This window comes from Phoenix dactylifera, chromosome 14 (genome assembly GCF_009389715.1).
Source record: "Phoenix dactylifera cultivar Barhee BC4 chromosome 14, palm_55x_up_171113_PBpolish2nd_filt_p, whole genome shotgun sequence".
In the NCBI taxonomy this organism is placed as follows: domain Eukaryota; kingdom Viridiplantae; phylum Streptophyta; class Magnoliopsida; order Arecales; family Arecaceae; genus Phoenix; species Phoenix dactylifera.
The window spans coordinates 9,620,765-9,640,143 of NC_052405.1; the positions used below are offsets into that span (position 1 = coordinate 9,620,765).

The following is a 19,379-nucleotide window of genomic DNA, read 5'->3' on the forward strand; positions in this document are numbered from 1 at the left end:
GGCCACATCACTTAATTCAGAAGAATTAGACGGGACAGTTGAAGAAAATATAAATATAGTGGTCGAAATCTATCTTTTATAGAATTTTAATTTTTCTATGATTATTTTCATTAGTTATATCCATTTCAGAAAAAAATGTATTCTTTTTTAAATAAAAAAGAATCTGAATTGTGACAATCTAACTAGTATAAATAATGATTATGTATCTCAATTTGTTATTGGTTAATAAAAAAAATCTAAATCTTATTTTCATCAAAAAAAAATTAGTTTTTAATTTTTCTGAGAAATTTGTGTTTAACCGTAGAGGAAATTTCTTCCTTTCTCATGTGTTGGCGTTCATAGCATTTTTAACGAGTGTCGTCGGAATCGGGTGGAGCACCAACGCTAGATTGAGAGGGTTCGGGGCGCAGGGGCTCTGTCTCCAAGGAGGACCCAAAAGTGCGGGTGGTGTTGGGGCTCTCAGGGTGATTCTCTGGCCGGTGGATTGGTCGGAGTGGGGCGGAGCACCGACGGTGGATCCGGCGGAGGCGGCGGTGCCGGTGGGAGGAGAAGGCGAGGAGATTTGGGGCAAAATAGCGATCTTTCCCTTCTCTGAATATAGTCTTACATTTCTCTAGAATTGCAAGTAATGCCATTCTCGTTGACTGGTTAATCTGGAAAACAGGTAACCGTGGTGGACCGTTGATGCTCTTTTGGACGGTTAATGTTATTTTTTAGATTATTTTTTGATTTAAACAGAATAATAATGCAGGCAAAAGGGACGCGTTCATCCGGAAAGCAGAAAACTGGCGCTCCAAATTGGAGGAAGAAACGAAGTAGCATCATGTTATCTTTGGCCAGTCCCCATCCTCTTCACCGCCTAGAATTTTTCCATCACCAATCCAACAAGAAGATTTCGTTTCGGTGCGCCAAGATTTCCCATAACAAGCTAGATTCTCCATGTTGGTCCTCTAGATTCTCTGGGAGTTGGAACTTGCTGTCCTCCAGAAGAAGATTTCATGCACAGTCTCCAAGAACAGAGGGTGATTTGACAGAAAGTATCCAAGTTTCTGAGGAGAGAATTATTAGTTCCACGAAGGCTGAGAGCCCAGCTAACAGCTTCTTGTCTGTACTCTGCCCTCTCCTAAAATTATTTGGGGTAAGGAGTTCATTTGTTCTTTTATTTTGTTGTCTTGTGTTTGATTAAAATCCAATTATGACTCAATATCGTATCATTGGCTTCTGCTTCAATATGATATTGGCCTTGTTCATTTTTCTTTTACTTTCTGTGCTTGTAATTGGTGCACCAGGCGGTTCTTTGCTTTCATTACATGTGTGAGATTTATGGGTTTGCTGGTGGTTGGCTTTTTCTTTTCTTTTTGACTGAAGGGTTTCTTGTCATCTATTGTGCTGCTCTTGTCTGCATTTGGATGATTCTGAACGCACCCTGTTGTTTTGAAAAAAAAAAGAAGAAATTGATTAGTATTATCTTTAGAGCTTTTTTATAAAGTATATCTAATTGGTCTCTTATTGAAATTTATTTATATAAATATTAGATATGATGAGCTGCTTAGTTTTGTGCAAAATAGGTTCAACTAAATCTTTTAGTGTAAGAGCCTTCCACGTGGGTCTCTAGTGAAATTGTAACATTCATTCTCTTTCTATACGCTAATAAAATACAAAGTGCACACAAAGATACAAACATACAGCCAAAAGAAGATTTCAGAAAGCTAAAGGTAACTCTATCTAGAGTTTCCTTCACATATAACGATTGTTTTCGTCATTGTCCTAGAGTGTTCTATACTTCTAGCCAATTGGACTTGCTTTAATGATATGTGGCAAGCATATTAGTTTTTGTTTGAACCAAACATGTTATTTTGTGTGCATAAGTGTATGTGAAGAATGCAATCACACTTTCCCACATAGATTGAATATCTGAGTTGAAGCATTTTCATATGTGGTTTTCTTTTGTTGGTAGATATCTGCTTATGATATATAGCAGCTTAGTACATCTGCCTCCTGGCTTATGCCAGTATTTTTGCATATCCAGACATGACCAAGGTGCATCGTATTGCATTGCGTGCTCTTTCTTATGTGCAATCTTGCATGAATGTTCTCGGCTTGCTTTAATGCTGAATATGGCCCTATTCAAGCTATGGGTACTGGTACCTGTACCAAAATGGCAAAACCTTAACTGTATGGTACCATATTGTGCTGACACAGTGCACATTGCTAGTGCTGGCATGGCAGAACTGAGATTCGTACTATGTATAGGTACATTATTTTACCAATCTTGTATGGTACAGCATGCCAATACAAACTGGTGTATGCCAGAATCCCAAAGATGGCCGCCTTACTTTATCTCCCTCTCAACAAGGTTTACCTACAGATTTGTGTCACCTTATGATTTTATTTTATTTGCTGTTGTGTTTCAGACCGAGGAACATGCATTCTTTTTGCTCCAATTTTATTGACAATTGCAGTTTCCAATGTGATAGCATGTCCATGAGTAAAGAGTACAATTCAGCCTGTAATGGCATCAGGCTAGCAAGATCATGGTGGTTGATTTATCTTGATGTCTAATGCTTGAACTTAAAAAAAGTTTCCATGTTTTGTGCTTGTGAGAATCTGTAAATGCCTTTAAAAAGTGAACATAATGTCATGTACTAAAAACAGGGGCGAGATCCTTCTCAAGAGCGGAATGAATATCTAGAGGTAAACTCCATTCCTTAATCATCATTATTTTATTAACTATCACCGTTCTTTTTCTCCATGCAAATCATATTATATTACTCATGATTTTAGATTAACATACATAAGCCCTAATTGACTTGCAGCTGTTCCAGATTGTGGTTTATTTTCTAATGGTTACAGTCCTTTCTTTTATCAGGTTGCAACGTCTTCACTATCTAGTCTGGCAAGATTTCCATGGGGGTCAAAAGCATTGAGTGGCATCTCTAGAACAAATCCACTACACTTGCAACTATATGAATTTGGTGATTTTCTTCTTTTGTACCTGATTAAAATTATGGCTGTACTGTGATTCTCATTTATAGGGACATAGTTTTATAGTTAAAACAATTTTTTTTTTTCAATTGTAGCCTACAGTTAAAACATGCTCTGACTTTAACTCTACACTCATAAAATGAAGCCAGTTTGATAGCTAAATGACATAATGATGTGCTACATGTTAGTTATTGTATCAAGAATGAAACATCCTAACAAAACATTACCTGAACTATTATTTGGCACATCTGATACATCCGACTGAATCAAAAGATAGGAATACTATATGGATGGCCGAAATCCCATGAAATATTTGTGACTTGGATTTCTTGCTTGCAGTTTTGCTTATGTGAATTAACAAATGCATTCCTAGACTTATTTGTGTATTGGAATTTAATAACATGTTATCTGGAAAAAAATTAAGAGGGTCAATCTACTAAGAAGGGAAGGCATCATAACCACAGTCAGCTTCATCCATGACTTTCACATTATATATCGTCCTGTTATCCTGAGCACCTGAACTAGGCTAGATATTGTTGACTTGATAGGGCGAAGATATATCTGACTTCAAATTATAAACTATCAATTCTAGTTCTAGGTTTTTGACAAAATGGTAGTTATGTCTGTATCCTTGAACATAAATTGGGTACCTTGGAAACCTTGAATGAGATATCCTTACAAGGGAAAATCTCAAATGACCTAGTACCACTTTACTAGAATAACAAAGAATATCTATTCACCTTGAGATGACATTTACTTGAAAGTTTACAGCTGACTAACCCAAAATTGTTCCATTATTTTTCTGGTTGGACATCTGAAACTTCTGATGTACTTACAGCTTGTTGGTTAGCTTTGTTTGGCAAGAGAGGCAGATCAGTCTAATCAGTCTATTAATATTTGGGGTACAGGTTCGACCTATTAATGGCTGGGTTTTCATTTTATATTCCCAGATGTCACTATTAATTAAACCATCTACATGTTATCCAGCTTCAACATGCTTACTTCAAACCATAACCTTGTCATAGGGCATAGGGTCGAGCATAGATTGAAGTACCACTAAGTACTGGTCATTACCAACTATATCATACCATAAATATAAAGGGTCAATACCGTATATGCCTAAGTATTGTACACTACCAACACATGGTACAGCATCTTGTTTCTTCTATTTTAGCACCAATAGGCAGGCAAAGCATGTGTCAATATGGAACCATGCTCTAAAGGTACCAATACTTTAAACTGATCGCGTTAGTTTCTATCAGTCAATCTGCCTATGATGGGAAAAAGAGATTTTATATGTTATTTGATGTCCGGTATCTACTTGACGTAAGGGGTTTTAGTTGTAGGGTTAAAATTAAGGGTATTTAACATTCTAGGACCAAGTATGTTGCTTCAAGCTCTTCATGAACTTCATCAGTCTTTTTGTTGGTTCAATATGCCATCTGGCACAGAATCACGTGTTATACAGAGTTTTTTTCTTGTTTCAATGTGTACATCCACTACTATTATTTTGTATTTTGTGGAAGAACCATAACCATAATGATAACCATCTAGCCTTTTCCCAACTAGTTGGGGTCAGCTTTATGGATCCTCATTTGCTTTTTGGAAGCACACCATCCTAATATATGTTTCAAGCCTTCATGCTTCCTTTTCTATTTATCGGGAGAAACAATTGATCTACTACATATGCTTCCATTTTTGGAAGTCATAAAATGTTTATTTGGATATGTTTTTATTGTTGCTAGATCATAGGCTGCTATTAAGTCAAGAATTAATTATCTTATCCAAGGTTCGTCATTTTGGTACCGGACCCTATATTGGTACCATCCTGGTATAGTATATGTATGGGGTTGGTTCTGCATACCGACACTTGGTACGCCCTTGTACTGCATACCGGAAGGTACCAGTATGGTATGGTATGGTTAATATGCACCGGTACCGATGGGACAGTATACCATGATCTCGTCCATCTCTCATCTATGGACAACCATCCATGTATCTGATCATGTCTTATTTGATTATACAATTAACTGCTGTTTATATATGTGTCCTTGTCGGAGATTTGAAGTTCTTAATTGCACTATCCATCTCATTCAATGGCTGCTGTTTTAGTCTTTTACAATCTTGCTTGTGGTAGAATATGCCTAAATAATAATTATTAACATTCTTTTTTGCTCTTAAAAGTTTATCTTTCTTACCTACAACCACCAATCTATTTACTCCTGTATTCATTCCAAGTTCTCAAATTATTGCTTGTTGGTCTAGATAATCTCCTTAGATTCTGTTCATCTCCATTTGGTCCTTTACAATGTATTCACAAAGGTTACGTGCAGCATTGCTAGATGATATGGATGTGGAGTTCTAACTTTAGGATTGCCTTATTTGATTGGATATCGTTGCCTTTAATCTAGAGACTGCTTCTTCTTTTAGGGATTTCAATGATTCACAAGTGGATGTTCTAAATATTATTTGTCAACAGAGGCATGCCCTTTTTGTAGGAGAGTCCGAGAGGCCATGACTGAGCTGGATCTCTCTGTAGAGGTACCAAAAGTTGATAATGAAGTTCATTTTTTTTTTCTTATTTCATACAAAGAGTAATTTAATCCTGTATTCTTGAAAAATGAATTAAAGACAAATGCATGCAATTTCTTAAACTCCATGGTTTACTTAAGAGCTCTTGTTATGTGATAGCAAAAGGAACGCTTATTTACTGGAGCAGCCTTTTTAATCAAGAATCTTGGATTAGCGGTGTTTGATGAAAGTGATTGTTGGAAAATAATATGTTTCTGTGTCCACATTTTTCTATATTTTCCTATATTATCTGATGGGGTTATTTGTGGAACTATATTCAGGTGTATCCTTGCCCAAAAGGATCATTAAGACATAGAGAAATTGTTCGAAAGATTGGTGGAAAGGAGCTGTATGTGTTCTTCTGTGGTTTGTCTATTCAATAAATTTTGAAATATGTTATTCGTGGAGATAAAACTCTGTGATGAAATTATACTACCATAATCTCTGATGTGAAAAAATACATATTCTTGTATCAGTTCTCAGATGAGTTTTATCCCTGCCGATTTTGGCATCAGTATTTAAATTATGCATGCCCGTCTGATCAATATGTATCTTCAATAGGTTTGACTGGTATAAACCACTAAATTTTGAAGTTGCCAGCTTACTAGTTTTGAGAAGTCTTCTTGCAGGTTTCCGTTTCTTGTTGACTTGAACACTGGTATCTCCATGTATGAAAGTGGTAAGCCATCAAGCTAGAACATCTTTTTGGGTCATGGTTGTAATTTAATGTAAAAATTTTTAGTCAAGCATTCCTGTTGAGCTTGTATGCATTTATTCCAACCACTCGGTGCTGCTAAAGGCTTTCCTCATCATACAGAAGGTTGTACTTCTGTATCCAATAATTCTTTTTTTTTTCGAAACAATTTTCAAAAAGTCCTAATTTAAATATATGGATGACACCAGAATTTGAATGCCATTTAGATATGGCTGTTCAAATGTTTTTCTCATGTAGAAGAAACTCTTGCAGCTTTTAAACTTGTAAGTGCCTGTCCTTGATAAGAGGTGGAAACTAAGGAGTGGGGTCCATAGACTTTCTTCCTCTAACATGTAACCATCTCCAAATAAAGTTCACTGATGAAATTTGTGTTGACATATATTACTTGTCAGATATTTTGTTCTTTAGCACAAGGTTCCTTAACTGAGTTTGTTTTTCATTTATGAGTAATACACAAGCATCTCTTGTTTGAGCAATTTTTGTAGCCAATGCCAGAATTTTTTAATTGATTTATGAGTGGCTTCATATATAATCCAAGAAAACCTTATTCAAAAATTTTTGCATTGGTTTTCTCTTTGCAATTCCGAATAACTTCATCCTGCCATTTTTTATCACCATGAGGTCGTTGTTATGGATTTAATTGCAAGAGTTATTGCTCTACAAGTGCTTTTTAAATGATATCTTATTTGTATAGGTGATATAGTTAAATACCTATTCCAACAATATGGTCAAGGAACAAACCCCACATTTGGGCTCCTAGAGAGGTATTACACTTTACAGTGCTTCTCAACGCTTATTGATTTTCCTTTTTCTTAATTGACCTTCATTTGGGATCTTTTTGGTTGATTTTTTTTTTATTCTGCATATGTTTCAAAATTGTAAGTTGTAGTTTTATATCAACTTGTGTTTGTTGTATAATAAAATTCAAAAAATCCATGAAATTATGAAGTTAGAAATGTGTAGTTTGAGTAAAATTTTACAAGCTCATGTTTTCTCCCTTCCTGCCATCTTATACTTTTCCAATTTTGGACTTTATCCTTTAGAAAACCAAATACTTCCTAAATCATTTTGATTCTCAAAATCAAAATGTTCTGATTTAAGGAAAAGATGGAAAATGACTTTGAAGTTACAATCTCCCAATATGCAGACTGAGGGATTGAAGCGAAAGTGTTTCATCGATGGCTGTGCGTATCATATGAAAGTTGATAAGCAAGAGCTGTAATGTCAAAATGTGCAGTGGCTTGCTAATTGAATGCTATGGCCTAAAGTATTCAATTACAATAGGCCTTGATTCTCCCATGTGGAAAGTGCATGCAGTATGAAAAGAAGAGAAGAAAAGAAGAAAAAGAAGAAAAGAAGAAGAAGAAAAGAAAAAAAAAGAAAAAGAAAAAGTATAGCAACAACTTAAACATCGTTCTTATACTCTTGGTGGCACATAAATTGTGAGTTTGCACGAGAGCTAATAACATTGTTGCTATGTGTGCTTTGTTAAGAAGTTTATGAATTTCTTCTAGATGAAAATAGAAAAACGAAAATCTTGGCAATAAGCTTGTAACTTGTAACAAAGTGACATCTTTCTCTTAAAGCTTCATCTGAATGTAATCATTTAGATTGCTGTCCAAGTAGCATATCACTTTTACAGTACAAGGATAGTATTTGGGAACGACATATTACTTTGAAAGATCAGACAACCTTTGCAAGGAGTCATGGATAACATGCAAGATCATTAGTTCAATCAATTGGAATATAGTCTTAGAGGTTGAGCATGGAGGCAAGGCAAAATTATAATAGCCTAGTGAGGGTCCTAGGAAGAGGCCAAAAAATGTGAACTAAAGTGGCACAGGGAATAAAGCAAGAGCTTTGACAAAGCTGGTACTAGTAATTTCATTTACAATGGTGGCCTATGAAAGTGTCAAGTAGACAAGTCACTGCCAGCTAAAAGTAGCAATTAGGATCTAGGAAAGGTTTTCCATCAGTGAGACATCATCAACACAGGAAGCTTCATCACTATTTTACCCGGGCATGAATCTGATGAGCATGCACTGTAAGTTTGGACAAACTATTGATAACAACAATTACCCATGGAGTAAAAAAAGGCAAACTAGAATTCTAGAGATAAGAGATAAGAAAAGGTCTAAAAATATAAAATTAACATTGGAGATGCAGAGGGGGAATCATCATTACTACTGATATGCATGTCATTGACATACGAGTAATAAACTCAAATGTTGGAAAAAGAAAAAGAAAGGCACTAACTGAAGACAGCATAGTTAAGATAATCCCTAGGAAAAAAAAACTTAATTTAAGAACGGAGTGGTAAAAATGCTCATTTTAAACATGAGGAGTTTATTTGAGAAAGTAAATATTTTAAAGCTGGAAATGGTATCAAAGGTGTTAGAAGCTGTGGTGGTATTGCTTATAGACTTCCTCAGCATGATGAAGAAAGATTTTTGAGGCCATAGGCTACTGAATCAACTTCCTAGCACTCCAGAAAACCAATGAACAGTCAAGACAATTATATAGATCTTGTTTGCAGCTTGTGAGGGGCATCCCATCTAGAAGAGAAAGGTTCTTAAGTGTGCATCGTTGAAAGACATAAAGGTCATGCCGTAATTACTTGTTATTCTATATGTTTAGATGCTGATACCTACAGAAGTACCCATATGCCCAGGCATGTTTGAAGAAACTGTTTAACAGGGCACCCTTACTGAATTTGTTTTTCTTTATATTCCTATTGGCCCTACAAAGCTGTCTGTGAGAGTGAGTTTTGCCTAAACTCGCTTGTTCTAACCTTTGTATTCAAGGAAAAATGTTGTGAGAGTTGAAGCAACAGTAATGCTTCTTCAATTACCTTATAATAAGCGGGGAAAGTCATCCAAATGGAAAATTGTGTTGCTTGGATTTTCACATGAATCAAAAGCATTCTTAGATTATAGATATCGAGAAACTTGTAAACAAAAATTTCTGTAAGTCAGCATGCAACTTAAGCAAGTTGCTAGTATACCACATCACTAAATTACTTCACATGTTTTAGTTTCAGTTGTTGTCATCACTATGAAAGCGCAGACAGAAATTGATGGTTCATTGCATTGCTCTAAGTACCATTGGCGATATAATACATTGAAATATATGGGGTTTGAATTTTCTACAGCTAAATTCGTTTTCTTTTGTGGTGGTGTAGCACATTGTTCACAGGATGGGTGCCTACTCTTCTTCGAGCCGGCAGAGGAATGACATTATGGCACAGAGCAGGATTAGAACCTTCAAAGAAGTTGAAGCTTTTCTCATATGAAAACAATGCGGTAAAGTTATGTTTGTTTTGTCTAATTTAAAACAACCATGACATGATTCTGCAATTTTTTTTTTAATCTTTTTAATGTTTTGCAGTATGCAAGGCTTGTACGTGAAGCACTGTGTGAATTGGAAATGCCTTACATTCTCCATAATGTGGGAGAGGGGTCATCAAATTCTGAGTTGCTCTTAAAGGCATCTGGTTCTAAAGAGGTGATCCTTTAAAAACTTCCCACAACCAAAAAATAGACAGAAATCCCTTTTAATTATCTCAATGAATTAGGCATGGCTTTTGCTCTTCCTTTCTTCTCAAAGGAAAAAGAAAATCTTGAAAAGGGAAAAAAGAGCTTTATTTAAAAGGGCCAAAATCACCATAAGATTAATCAACTAAAATATTGTTATGAATTGGGAAGTACACTATCAAAAACAAGGCATTAAAAGAGAGAGAAAAATAAGATTATTGATGACTGCCAAAATTTATAACCTTCTGCTGCAGTGTATTATACTTACTGCCAGGATTTTTTGTTTGGATAGGCAATCATCAGTAATAATAAAACAAAGTAATTCCCTCAAGGCAACCTGAGAATTCATAAGACCAGCATGCAGACCATTTGCTTTATTTTTAAGCCAATCACCCATTGCAATATCACTTCCGGAGAGCCAGAAAAATGCATCCATAAATGTAATTGGTATCACAAACTTTTTTTGGAGGAATTGGTATCACAAACTTTCTTGTGAGGAATTGGTTTCACAAACTAATCAAGCAGTTGTTACGATAGTAGTAAGTTGGATTGATTTGTAACATAAAGAGGCTAATGGAATCGATCGCTACAGTCAAACTGACCCAGGATAGTTGGGTTAAGGCTATAAAATTATGGTTTTAACAAATACTCCAGCTGATCCTGATATTACATATTTCTGTTTTCTAGGTACCTTATCTTATTGATCCTAACACTGGGTTTAGACTGGGTGACTACAAGAAGATCCTGTCTTACTTATTTCAGACATACTCCACCAGCAGCTAGCCTTTGTTTGTTCCATCAGTTCAGAAGAGCCATGTTGCGAGGCATCTTGATACATCTATTCACTTCTTCTAGGTAGCCTATGCCATTGAGCCCTTCACCGTCACTTAGATAGGCAATAGGATGAAATTTTGTAACATTTCAACTAGATACACTGTAAAGTGTAAACATTTCATCAACAATTTTATGTGTTATATTTTCCAGAAATTCTTCCTCTGTTCCTGTCAGAAACTTCATATTCCTATAAATCAAGCACTGCAATTGTGAAATTATCATGGTATTCAAAAGCTGTAGGGCAATCAGAAGGCATCTTGATTGGATGCTCTTCTGCAGTTTACATCGTTCATGCTGCGCTCAATTCTTCTATGATCCTACAAGCCGACATAGCCAGTATGAACCTATGGCTTGTGATATCGTGTGCTGCTGCATCGACCGATGGCTGGACACTTCCATACCCAAGGAAACAGCATAGTTTCAGTTTTCATTCAGTGCAAGAGGAACCTGTTGGAAAAGAAGAGCTGGTGGAAACTTTCGTTGTTTCCCTGCTATGATCTGATGGCTGTTGCATATGATGAACTGAATTGTTGAATGAGTTTTCTGCTGACTTGCTTGGTTGGCTGCATTTGGAGGCTTATCAGCAGCAAGGCAAATACCATCTGCTGCCTGAATCTAACTGCCGTTGAATTTGATTCTATGTATAAAGTGCAATTTTTTTTTGCTTTAATATCAAAAATAATGTTAGTAGCAAAAGATATCATACAGCATATATAAAATCATTCAAGCTGGAGGATGTTTCAAAACATCAAGAAAGCTAGAAAAAATAAAAATGATTGAAGAAGAAATGGTCTAAAAAACTCATGAATGATTAATGAGATTCACGGTTCATTGCATTTTCTGAAAATAAAATTATTTGGGAAAATTTCTGCAAATCACCTGCATAAGGAAGTTTATGAATAACTGAACAATAGTGGAATAATCCAAGCACTGTGTTACTGTGTATGGATACAAGGAACGGTCGCTAATAAAGTGTCACAGGAAAATGCAAGTTAGGTGCAAAATTTTATAAAGAAAGGCAACAATATATAAAAATTATCCTTTATTTTTTTCACATAAATCCCTGTTTAACAGCATTTAGTACCAACATATGTAATACTATACTGAACCGGACGGTATGGAACATACCGTACTGATTTGATATTGCCATGCGGTATGGAGGGTATATCGATTCTTGGTATGCCGAATTAGCTTCTGTACCAGGCATACCGATGTAGTAACAAGATAATACTGATATAGAGCTCGGTGTTGAAACGATTTTCAAAATGTGGAGGAAGCAACGCTGGTTTCATAACTGGGAAAGAGCATTTTATATTTCTAGTAAGATTCTGGCATCTGAAGCAGCTACACTTTTTGATGATTAGTTATCTGACTTCATTGTTAATTTCGGATTAGTAGGTCGGAAGGACACAGGTAGTGTTTATACATTACATTTGCTTTTGAAGTGTATGTCACATTAACAGGTAATTACGAGTCTAAAGGAGAAAAAAAGAAATAAAAAGGAAAAATATGATGGATGACAAATGGTTGCCGCTAAGAAAAAATCACTACCTTGATACACCCAAGAAACTTATGGGAATTAAATTATGAATTATAGGGAGATAAAGAGATAGCAAGAAATAACGAGATATATTTAATATTTGTTTGGCATCACTTTTATTTTTTATTTTTTTTATTTTATATAAATTCAGACAAAAAACACAATTGGTGCTATTATTTTTATTTTTTATTTTTAAAGATAAAAATTTTATTTCTTTTACTGCTATCATTGACGCCAATTTCATCACCATTATAACTATTACTGCTGCTGTCATTGCACCATCATTACGACTATCATCATTTCCATAACTACCGTCTCCACTAATACCACCGCCAAATGTGCTGCGCCACCACATCATTGTTGCCGCCATAACCTCTGCTACGTCCATGCTCCATCGCTGCCACAATGATTGTTGCCACCACTATCATATTATCAAAGCTCGTACCACCATTCTCGCGGTTGCCCCAAGCCCCGTGTTGCCACATCACTAGCACTCCGTTCACTGCTATCATTACTAGAACCTCTGCTGCAACCACCACCATTGTCGCCGTCTCAGTTGTATTCATGTTCATATTATTAAAAATAATTAATTATATCAATTAAATTTATATTCTTAAAAATAAACTGACTTTTTTAGTTTAGAAAATAAGAAAAATAAAAGCAACGTCAAACAGCCTCCTAGCTTTTCATCTCCTTATTTTCACGTTACTTGTTTCTGTTCATATTTTTTTTATGCACTTCCATAAATTTTGAAATGATTGATGATAATGTTGTAGGATACGGCACGGGTAACATCAAAAACAAAAAAGTGAAACCTATTTACGCTGATTTATCTAATAAAACAAAGTAGTGTGTCATAATTGGGAAAATAAGAATCATGTTGGCATCGAAAAGTACAAAATGTTGCCATGTTCTCCCAGCTGCACTTCAAGGCTTGAAGCATGCTTGCTACGTATGCTATAATGGACTATTTGTGTGGGCATATAGATTGAGTCATATAATCCGGTAATCAATCATTAGCTTGGGCTAATTGGGGATGTCAGTGCAAGCCTCATTTGTTTGAGTTGGGCTTATTCAAAACTTTTCATAGTCATCCCTAGGTTTCATAAGTATTTCTGATAGTCCAAGTGAGAGCCTGCGAAAATTTAGCATTTTGACACTTAGCTCCTTCTGATAGATTAAAAAAAAAAAATCTATCTCATGCAAAGTTCGTCATCTCAGTATCGAATCCCATACCGGTATTATATTAGTATTGTATCGGTACGATATGGTATGGAATCTTTTTGGCGTACCGAGTGTTGGTACGCCACTATTCATATCAGATACCAATGCCGAATCGGTACGGTATGGTACATTTTATATTATCTGATTCGGATCGGTACGACGAACTATGATTTCATGTTTTACCTTCATATGCATATATTTTGAGAATTTACGTATGAAAGATCACTGCCAGCAAGTTATTTTTCTATGCAATCATGGACTTTTTCTACCGGTTGACAATGGCCGTTTGCTGGCATATTTGGCTGGAAAGAAATTTTCAAGTCTTTCTTCAGAAACAATCTTCCATCAATGCGACCCTGCAAAAAGTCCTGCTCTCTTTTACTCAGTGGGAAAGCTTGTGCTGTGAGAAAACCAAAGACAGCAACCAATCTCTGCGGGGTCTTTTTGGCAACTTAATTGTTCTTGGTTATAACCTGTTGCTTTCAAATATTCACCTTGGTTGTTTTGAAACTCCGTAATCTTGTTCTTCTTGCTTTATAAATTCTGTTCCTTGGGGGAAGCACTTTGCTTCCTCCATTTCCTTCAAAAAAAAAAATGATGCTTAATTGTCTCCTAGCAGATGCAACCGCTTCAGTGCTACTACTCTATCATGCCATTAAAGAACCCTTAAGCCGTGCCATGTCATTGGCTTTGGATCCATCCTGAGTACTGGAAAAAAAAAAAAAAAACTGGGCATAGATCACCAATACTTGTCAATATCACAGAATATTAGGTCATGTAAAATACTGGTTAAGGAAATCAACACAAAAGGATGGTTCTTATTTTAGATAAATTATGGAGCTTATTATTATTATTATATTTTGGTATTGTTTTTTTTTCAGGTTCCAGAGTAATGATTGATTTTTTAACTCGTTAAGATAAAATGATTATTAGTTATAATACACAGGAAAGTACGATACTCTGTTTTGCTCTCATTTATATGAAACTATCCTGCTAATGGCTGGAAGGCAGTCAACTAGACTCGCTGCCTTAGTGTTTGTTTTTTTTTTTTGGCTAAAGGCCTTAGTGTTTGTTGGCTCGGTTGGTGGAACGGCAATTTCCTCTACGTCTCTCTCACTCTCTCCTCAGTTGTTTTACCCACCGGCAGGCTTTTCCGGTTGTTCAAACATGGATGTTTTCTTCCTACCCGAAGAAAAAAATATTTTCGTGGAACGTTTGATTTGATGCTCCCCAAATGCACGAGTATACATCCCACAGGGAAGGTATTTGTAAATTTTATGTTATTACTTTAAGGCTCAGCCTATGCAATTCAAGTGCCAAGAAAATGGCCCAGAACTTTTGCATAGATTTTGGATACTTATAAAAGAACAACGAATCTAAATATGGCTTTCTGGTTAGTCTTTTAAGATGAAATCGTGAATTATTACAATTGTATTTGAGCGGATCTAGCTCTTGATCCACGTAAACTAAGGATATTGCAGTATGAGCCTATTTGACTATAGACTGATTGTGATGCTTGTGATTAGAATCTTTATGCTTATGATTAGATTTGAATGCATGTGGTACTAGGCTTGAATGTATACTTTTAATTTTGTTGGTGTATAGTTGGAAATCTGATATTTGCAAATGATGAATAGTTGGAGATTTTTGCAAGAGATATGGAAACAAAAGTTTCAAGAAAAAATTGAGAGATTATGAAAAATATTAGACGGAAGACATACAAAAAGTCCTTGGAGTTTGTGCAGGACATCTATAGGTACATGTTGCGACGTCATCCTCGTTATAATGGAAGTATTGTGCAAAACAAGTGTTGAAGCGTTATTAACTTACGAATTTCTAACCATCTAACGACTGCAATAATGCACCTGTTCTGATGTTATTGGAGGTTGATCTTTTTTAAGTCCTCCCCCATCTCTAGGCTAAAAAGTTGCATATCCCCTCTCGCCTCTAATTCTATTGTGCATTCCTTTTGCTAGTTCCAATGACAAACATTTCTGGTGACACCTCCGGTCTCTTCGTCCCTCCCCTAACAAAAAAAAGATGGATGCTCTTTAGCAATCATTTAATTAAAAAGTTTAAATGAAGAAAAAATAGGTCAACAATATATACAATACTCCTTACATACAGTCTAAATTAATCATGTATTTGGAGAGATTATTGAGTTCGAAACAGACAAAAATTGGAATAACAGGCGATAAATAAATAAGTAAACTGGTGGGATTTGAACTTATAACCTCCCGCAAATTTGAGCTCTAGTATCATGTTAAATAATATTTTTTTAAAAAAATAAGAAGATTAATCCTCGTCTTGTTATCCTTATTACCTCCACTTACTTGAGTGACTCCAATCGGAATTAGACCCTCGACCTCTTGCTCGAATGGTAAGAGACAATACCATCAAAGCTTAAGTTTAGTGATATGTTAATGATAAATTGATCCAAAAACTTGCAGACATGAGATAACAAATCAAGTCTTTTCCTAAAATTTCGAATTGCTATTCCGAATCAAGACTGAATTTTTGCTTTCCTTGATCAACAAGCCGTCAAGACTGAATCAAGACATGAGATAACAAAAAATGGGTTGACAATATATATTAGGTTTAACAAGCACAAGCATACGCTATTTGATAATTTTGTGAATTAAGCTAATAGCTAGCAAGTGGAACGTGGATGTTGCTCATTGAAATAATTACTAGTCCAGATTTCACATTAAATTGATATGGTGGTATTTTTGCTGCTATACGAGGGGTAGTAGATGCGATTGCAGCAGTTTTGATGGGACTCATTCGGAACTTATTCCTGGCAAAAAGTGAGAGAGAATGAGGGAGAGAGAAAGAGATCTTGAACACAAATGCAAGTTCTGTGATTATTGGTATGATAGCTGAAGTTTTCTTGAACACAAAAGATAGAAGGCAAAGAAAATTCACTACAAGATGTTATGTCATAATCGTAGTCATCAAATCCTTTTTCACTTAATAGAATTGGTTTCACGGATTCTCATTCGTCAAGTTTTTCTAGTTAAAATAATCTTTGATTATTTTTACGACTGGCTGTCAACCTGACTCTTCGTTTGGAACTGACCTAGATAGTCTTAATATATGATATTATATAATGCAATGTAAGCCATGCCTCAGCCCTATCTATGGTATGGGATTCACATGAGACTACCAGTTTGCTAGATACTCCATAAGAAAATGTGTTTTTTTCCGAAGAATAAAGAAACTCTCTAGCCAATTAGAACCATCAATGCGACTGCCCATTTTAAGGGGAGATACAATGTCATAATTCATTAATGTTCATTGTTTTGGCACGCTGTACATAAGAGAATCTACTTCAGTAGGGTTTAAGTTGTATCTTTCGTGCAAAAGAATGATTAATTTTTTTTTAAAAAAAAACATTCGTAACATGCACAGATTTTAAAGCACTTCAAATTTCTTCGTTCATCCATCTGCTTAGATCTTGAAGCGGCTATTGCACGATTGCACGATCTAATAGTGAATTCATGCGAAGGAAGACGAATTCTTCCATTTACACAATCATTCATAACCGCCGTCCTTTTACACAAAGTATACAACCCCTTGTCCTACCAGCAATTGAATAGTGAGCTATAGCATCATATTTCTCTTATATGATTATTTGTAACCCCACAAGCCATCACAGATGAGCTGTCTATGTCCGAGCTATTGGAACGTGATTCACTCGTATAATTAAAGAATAGACTATACAAAAGTAGAACTAAATATGCTACCTAAAATTTAATTTCCAGAGCTTGGCTAACAACCATCTTCAAGCCAGTGCATGTCTCTTAATTTTTTGCACATAGATTTATATAAATCCCAAACGACGACTATATTGTGCCATGTATCTTAATTTTTTCATCCATCTCTCATCATTTGGGAGAAAATCTTGGCAGAAGCACTAAAGTCTAATCTCCATAATGTCTCAACCAAACCCCTGCCAGATTCAATATGTAAAACTATACGATTGGAGATAGTATTGTCTTATTAAATTACAGATTACAACTACCAATGTACCACCATTTCATATATGAGATTCTTTTAAGCCCTGCAGTATCATGGCTTTAAAAATCTTGCAATTGTACCACCAAACATGTTGCTTCACCAAACGAGTGGGTCACCTGTCTTCATCAATTTCCTCATTTCCATTGCTGCATCTTTAAGAATCCGGAAAAGACCAACTCAGCCAACTTCCTTTTCCTCCTTGTTCATAAGCCACCCACCATCCTCCCCCAAGACACAAAGAAATATAACTCGTCATCCATAGCCAAAGCTTGCCAAATAGCAAAGCCTTTGTCATCTTTTCATGTGCATCTCTTCCACTGCAATGATCAAGTGACTCCTCTCATCAACCCAAGCTTACTACACAGGCATCAGCACCAAAGCTTTATGTCACCTACCCAAATTTCCTGAACGAATTCAGCTTCTCATCATTTCTTCTCTTATTCCTTCCATTGAAACAAGGTACGCAGCCAATTTCCCATTCAATGGCAACCATGAAGGCCAAGGTCCCAAACTACCTCAACCTAAAGTTCCTCCTCCTAGGCTTCGTCCTACTCTTTCTCCTCCTCCTCTTACTAAGACCCAACTCATCTTCTCCAGCTCCACCAAGCACAACAGAAAGTAGCCAAATTAGCCCATCAAATGTAGGAACAGCAACTTCGTGCACAAAGCTTCCACAGTCCCTGGCAAACACCATCATCCACTATGCAACCTCAAACACCACTCCCCAGCAGACCTTCGAGGAGATATCTGTAACAGCCAGAGTCTTGGAAAAGAAGGCCCCGTGCAACCTCCTGGTCTTTGGCCTCGGCCATGACAGCGCCATGTGGAGCGCACTCAACCATGGAGGCCGCACAGTCTTCCTCGAGGAAGACGAGTCATGGATGGAGATCGTCCGACAGAAGTCCCCGATGTTGGAATCACACCATGTGACGTATGATACCAAGGTGACCCAGGCAGATGATCTCTTGGAGCTGAGGAGGAAGCCAGAGTGCACCGCGGTCGGCGACATGAAATTCTCCAAGTGTCATCTGGCATTGAAGAGGATGCCGAGCGTGTTCTTTGAGGTGGAGTGGGACCTGATCATGGTGGATGCACCCACCGGGTGGATCCCGGAGGCACCAGGGAGGATGGGAGCAATATACACTGCGGGGATGGCTGCGAGGGCGAGGAGCGAGGGGGAGACCGACGTCTTCGTGCATGATGTGGATCGAGTTGTGGAGGACAAATTCTCGAAGACCTTCTTGTGTGAGGGGTACCTGAAAGAGCAGCAAGGCAGGCTGAGGCATTTCATCATTCCCAGCCACAGGACTGGCTCGGACATGCCCTTCTGTCCCTGATGGAGGAAAGAAAGAGCTTGGGATGTAGGAAGAGATCTTTACTGCTACTGTTTTCTGGGTTATAATTCAGCATTGTTGTTGAAGGGCACGAGGCTATTTGGATCTTGATGCAAAGGGTTCACCATTTTGTTATGGATTTTATCACATTTATCTTGATGAGATTGGTGTAAACTAGAGGTTTATTTCGCTTATTATTTTCTTCCATTCCGTACCTCCATATGAATTTCTCTTTCTTCATTAAAAATTCACATGCCTTGCTGATTTTGTCTTCAATTATCTAGCTTAGAATAATTACCGCAAGTTAGAATTTATTTTTCTACCCAAGAAAGTTAGCTATTTATTACAAATTTATTGCTGCAGGTCATGATCTTTAAGATGTCTGAAAGATCCATCTTTTGCAGTCAACTGTTTGATGTAAAAATCCAGAATCATTTCATCAAACTATATAAATTTTCTTGTTTCTTCTAAGCTCTTTATTTTGTTTAAAATTCTTGGACCCTGTTGATTAAATGAAGATTGATAGACCCAAATCAGATGACCATGGAAATGTGCTAGCATAGTGACAAAGGAATTGCTGGAATACTAAAAGGGTCCAAGGAGGTGACACATTTATGATTGAA

At 36.5% G+C, this 19,379-nt stretch overlaps 2 protein-coding genes across 2 annotated transcripts; both read left to right on the forward strand.

The window, feature by feature from the left end:
• The first annotated feature begins 752 nt into the window (after nt 1–752).
• LOC103704767 lies at nt 753–10,856 on the forward strand. Its single transcript, XM_026803720.2, has 10 exons — nt 753–1,138; nt 2,656–2,694; nt 2,870–2,975; nt 5,465–5,526; nt 5,838–5,905; nt 6,186–6,235; nt 6,966–7,035; nt 9,453–9,573; nt 9,659–9,775; nt 10,492–10,856. The coding sequence occupies exons 1-10, from the start codon at nt 824–826 to the stop codon at nt 10,585–10,587; spliced, it is 1,044 nt and encodes a 347-aa protein (XP_026659521.1). The 5' UTR covers nt 753–823; the 3' UTR covers nt 10,588–10,856.
• A 6,738-nt stretch (nt 10,857–17,594) lies between these two features.
• LOC103704766 (glucuronoxylan 4-O-methyltransferase 3) lies at nt 17,595–19,032 on the forward strand. The gene has a single exon (XM_008788187.4). The coding sequence runs from the start codon at nt 17,905–17,907 to the stop codon at nt 18,757–18,759; it is 855 nt and encodes a 284-aa protein (XP_008786409.2). The 5' UTR covers nt 17,595–17,904; the 3' UTR covers nt 18,760–19,032.
• Nucleotides 19,033–19,379: the final 347 nt, after the last annotated feature.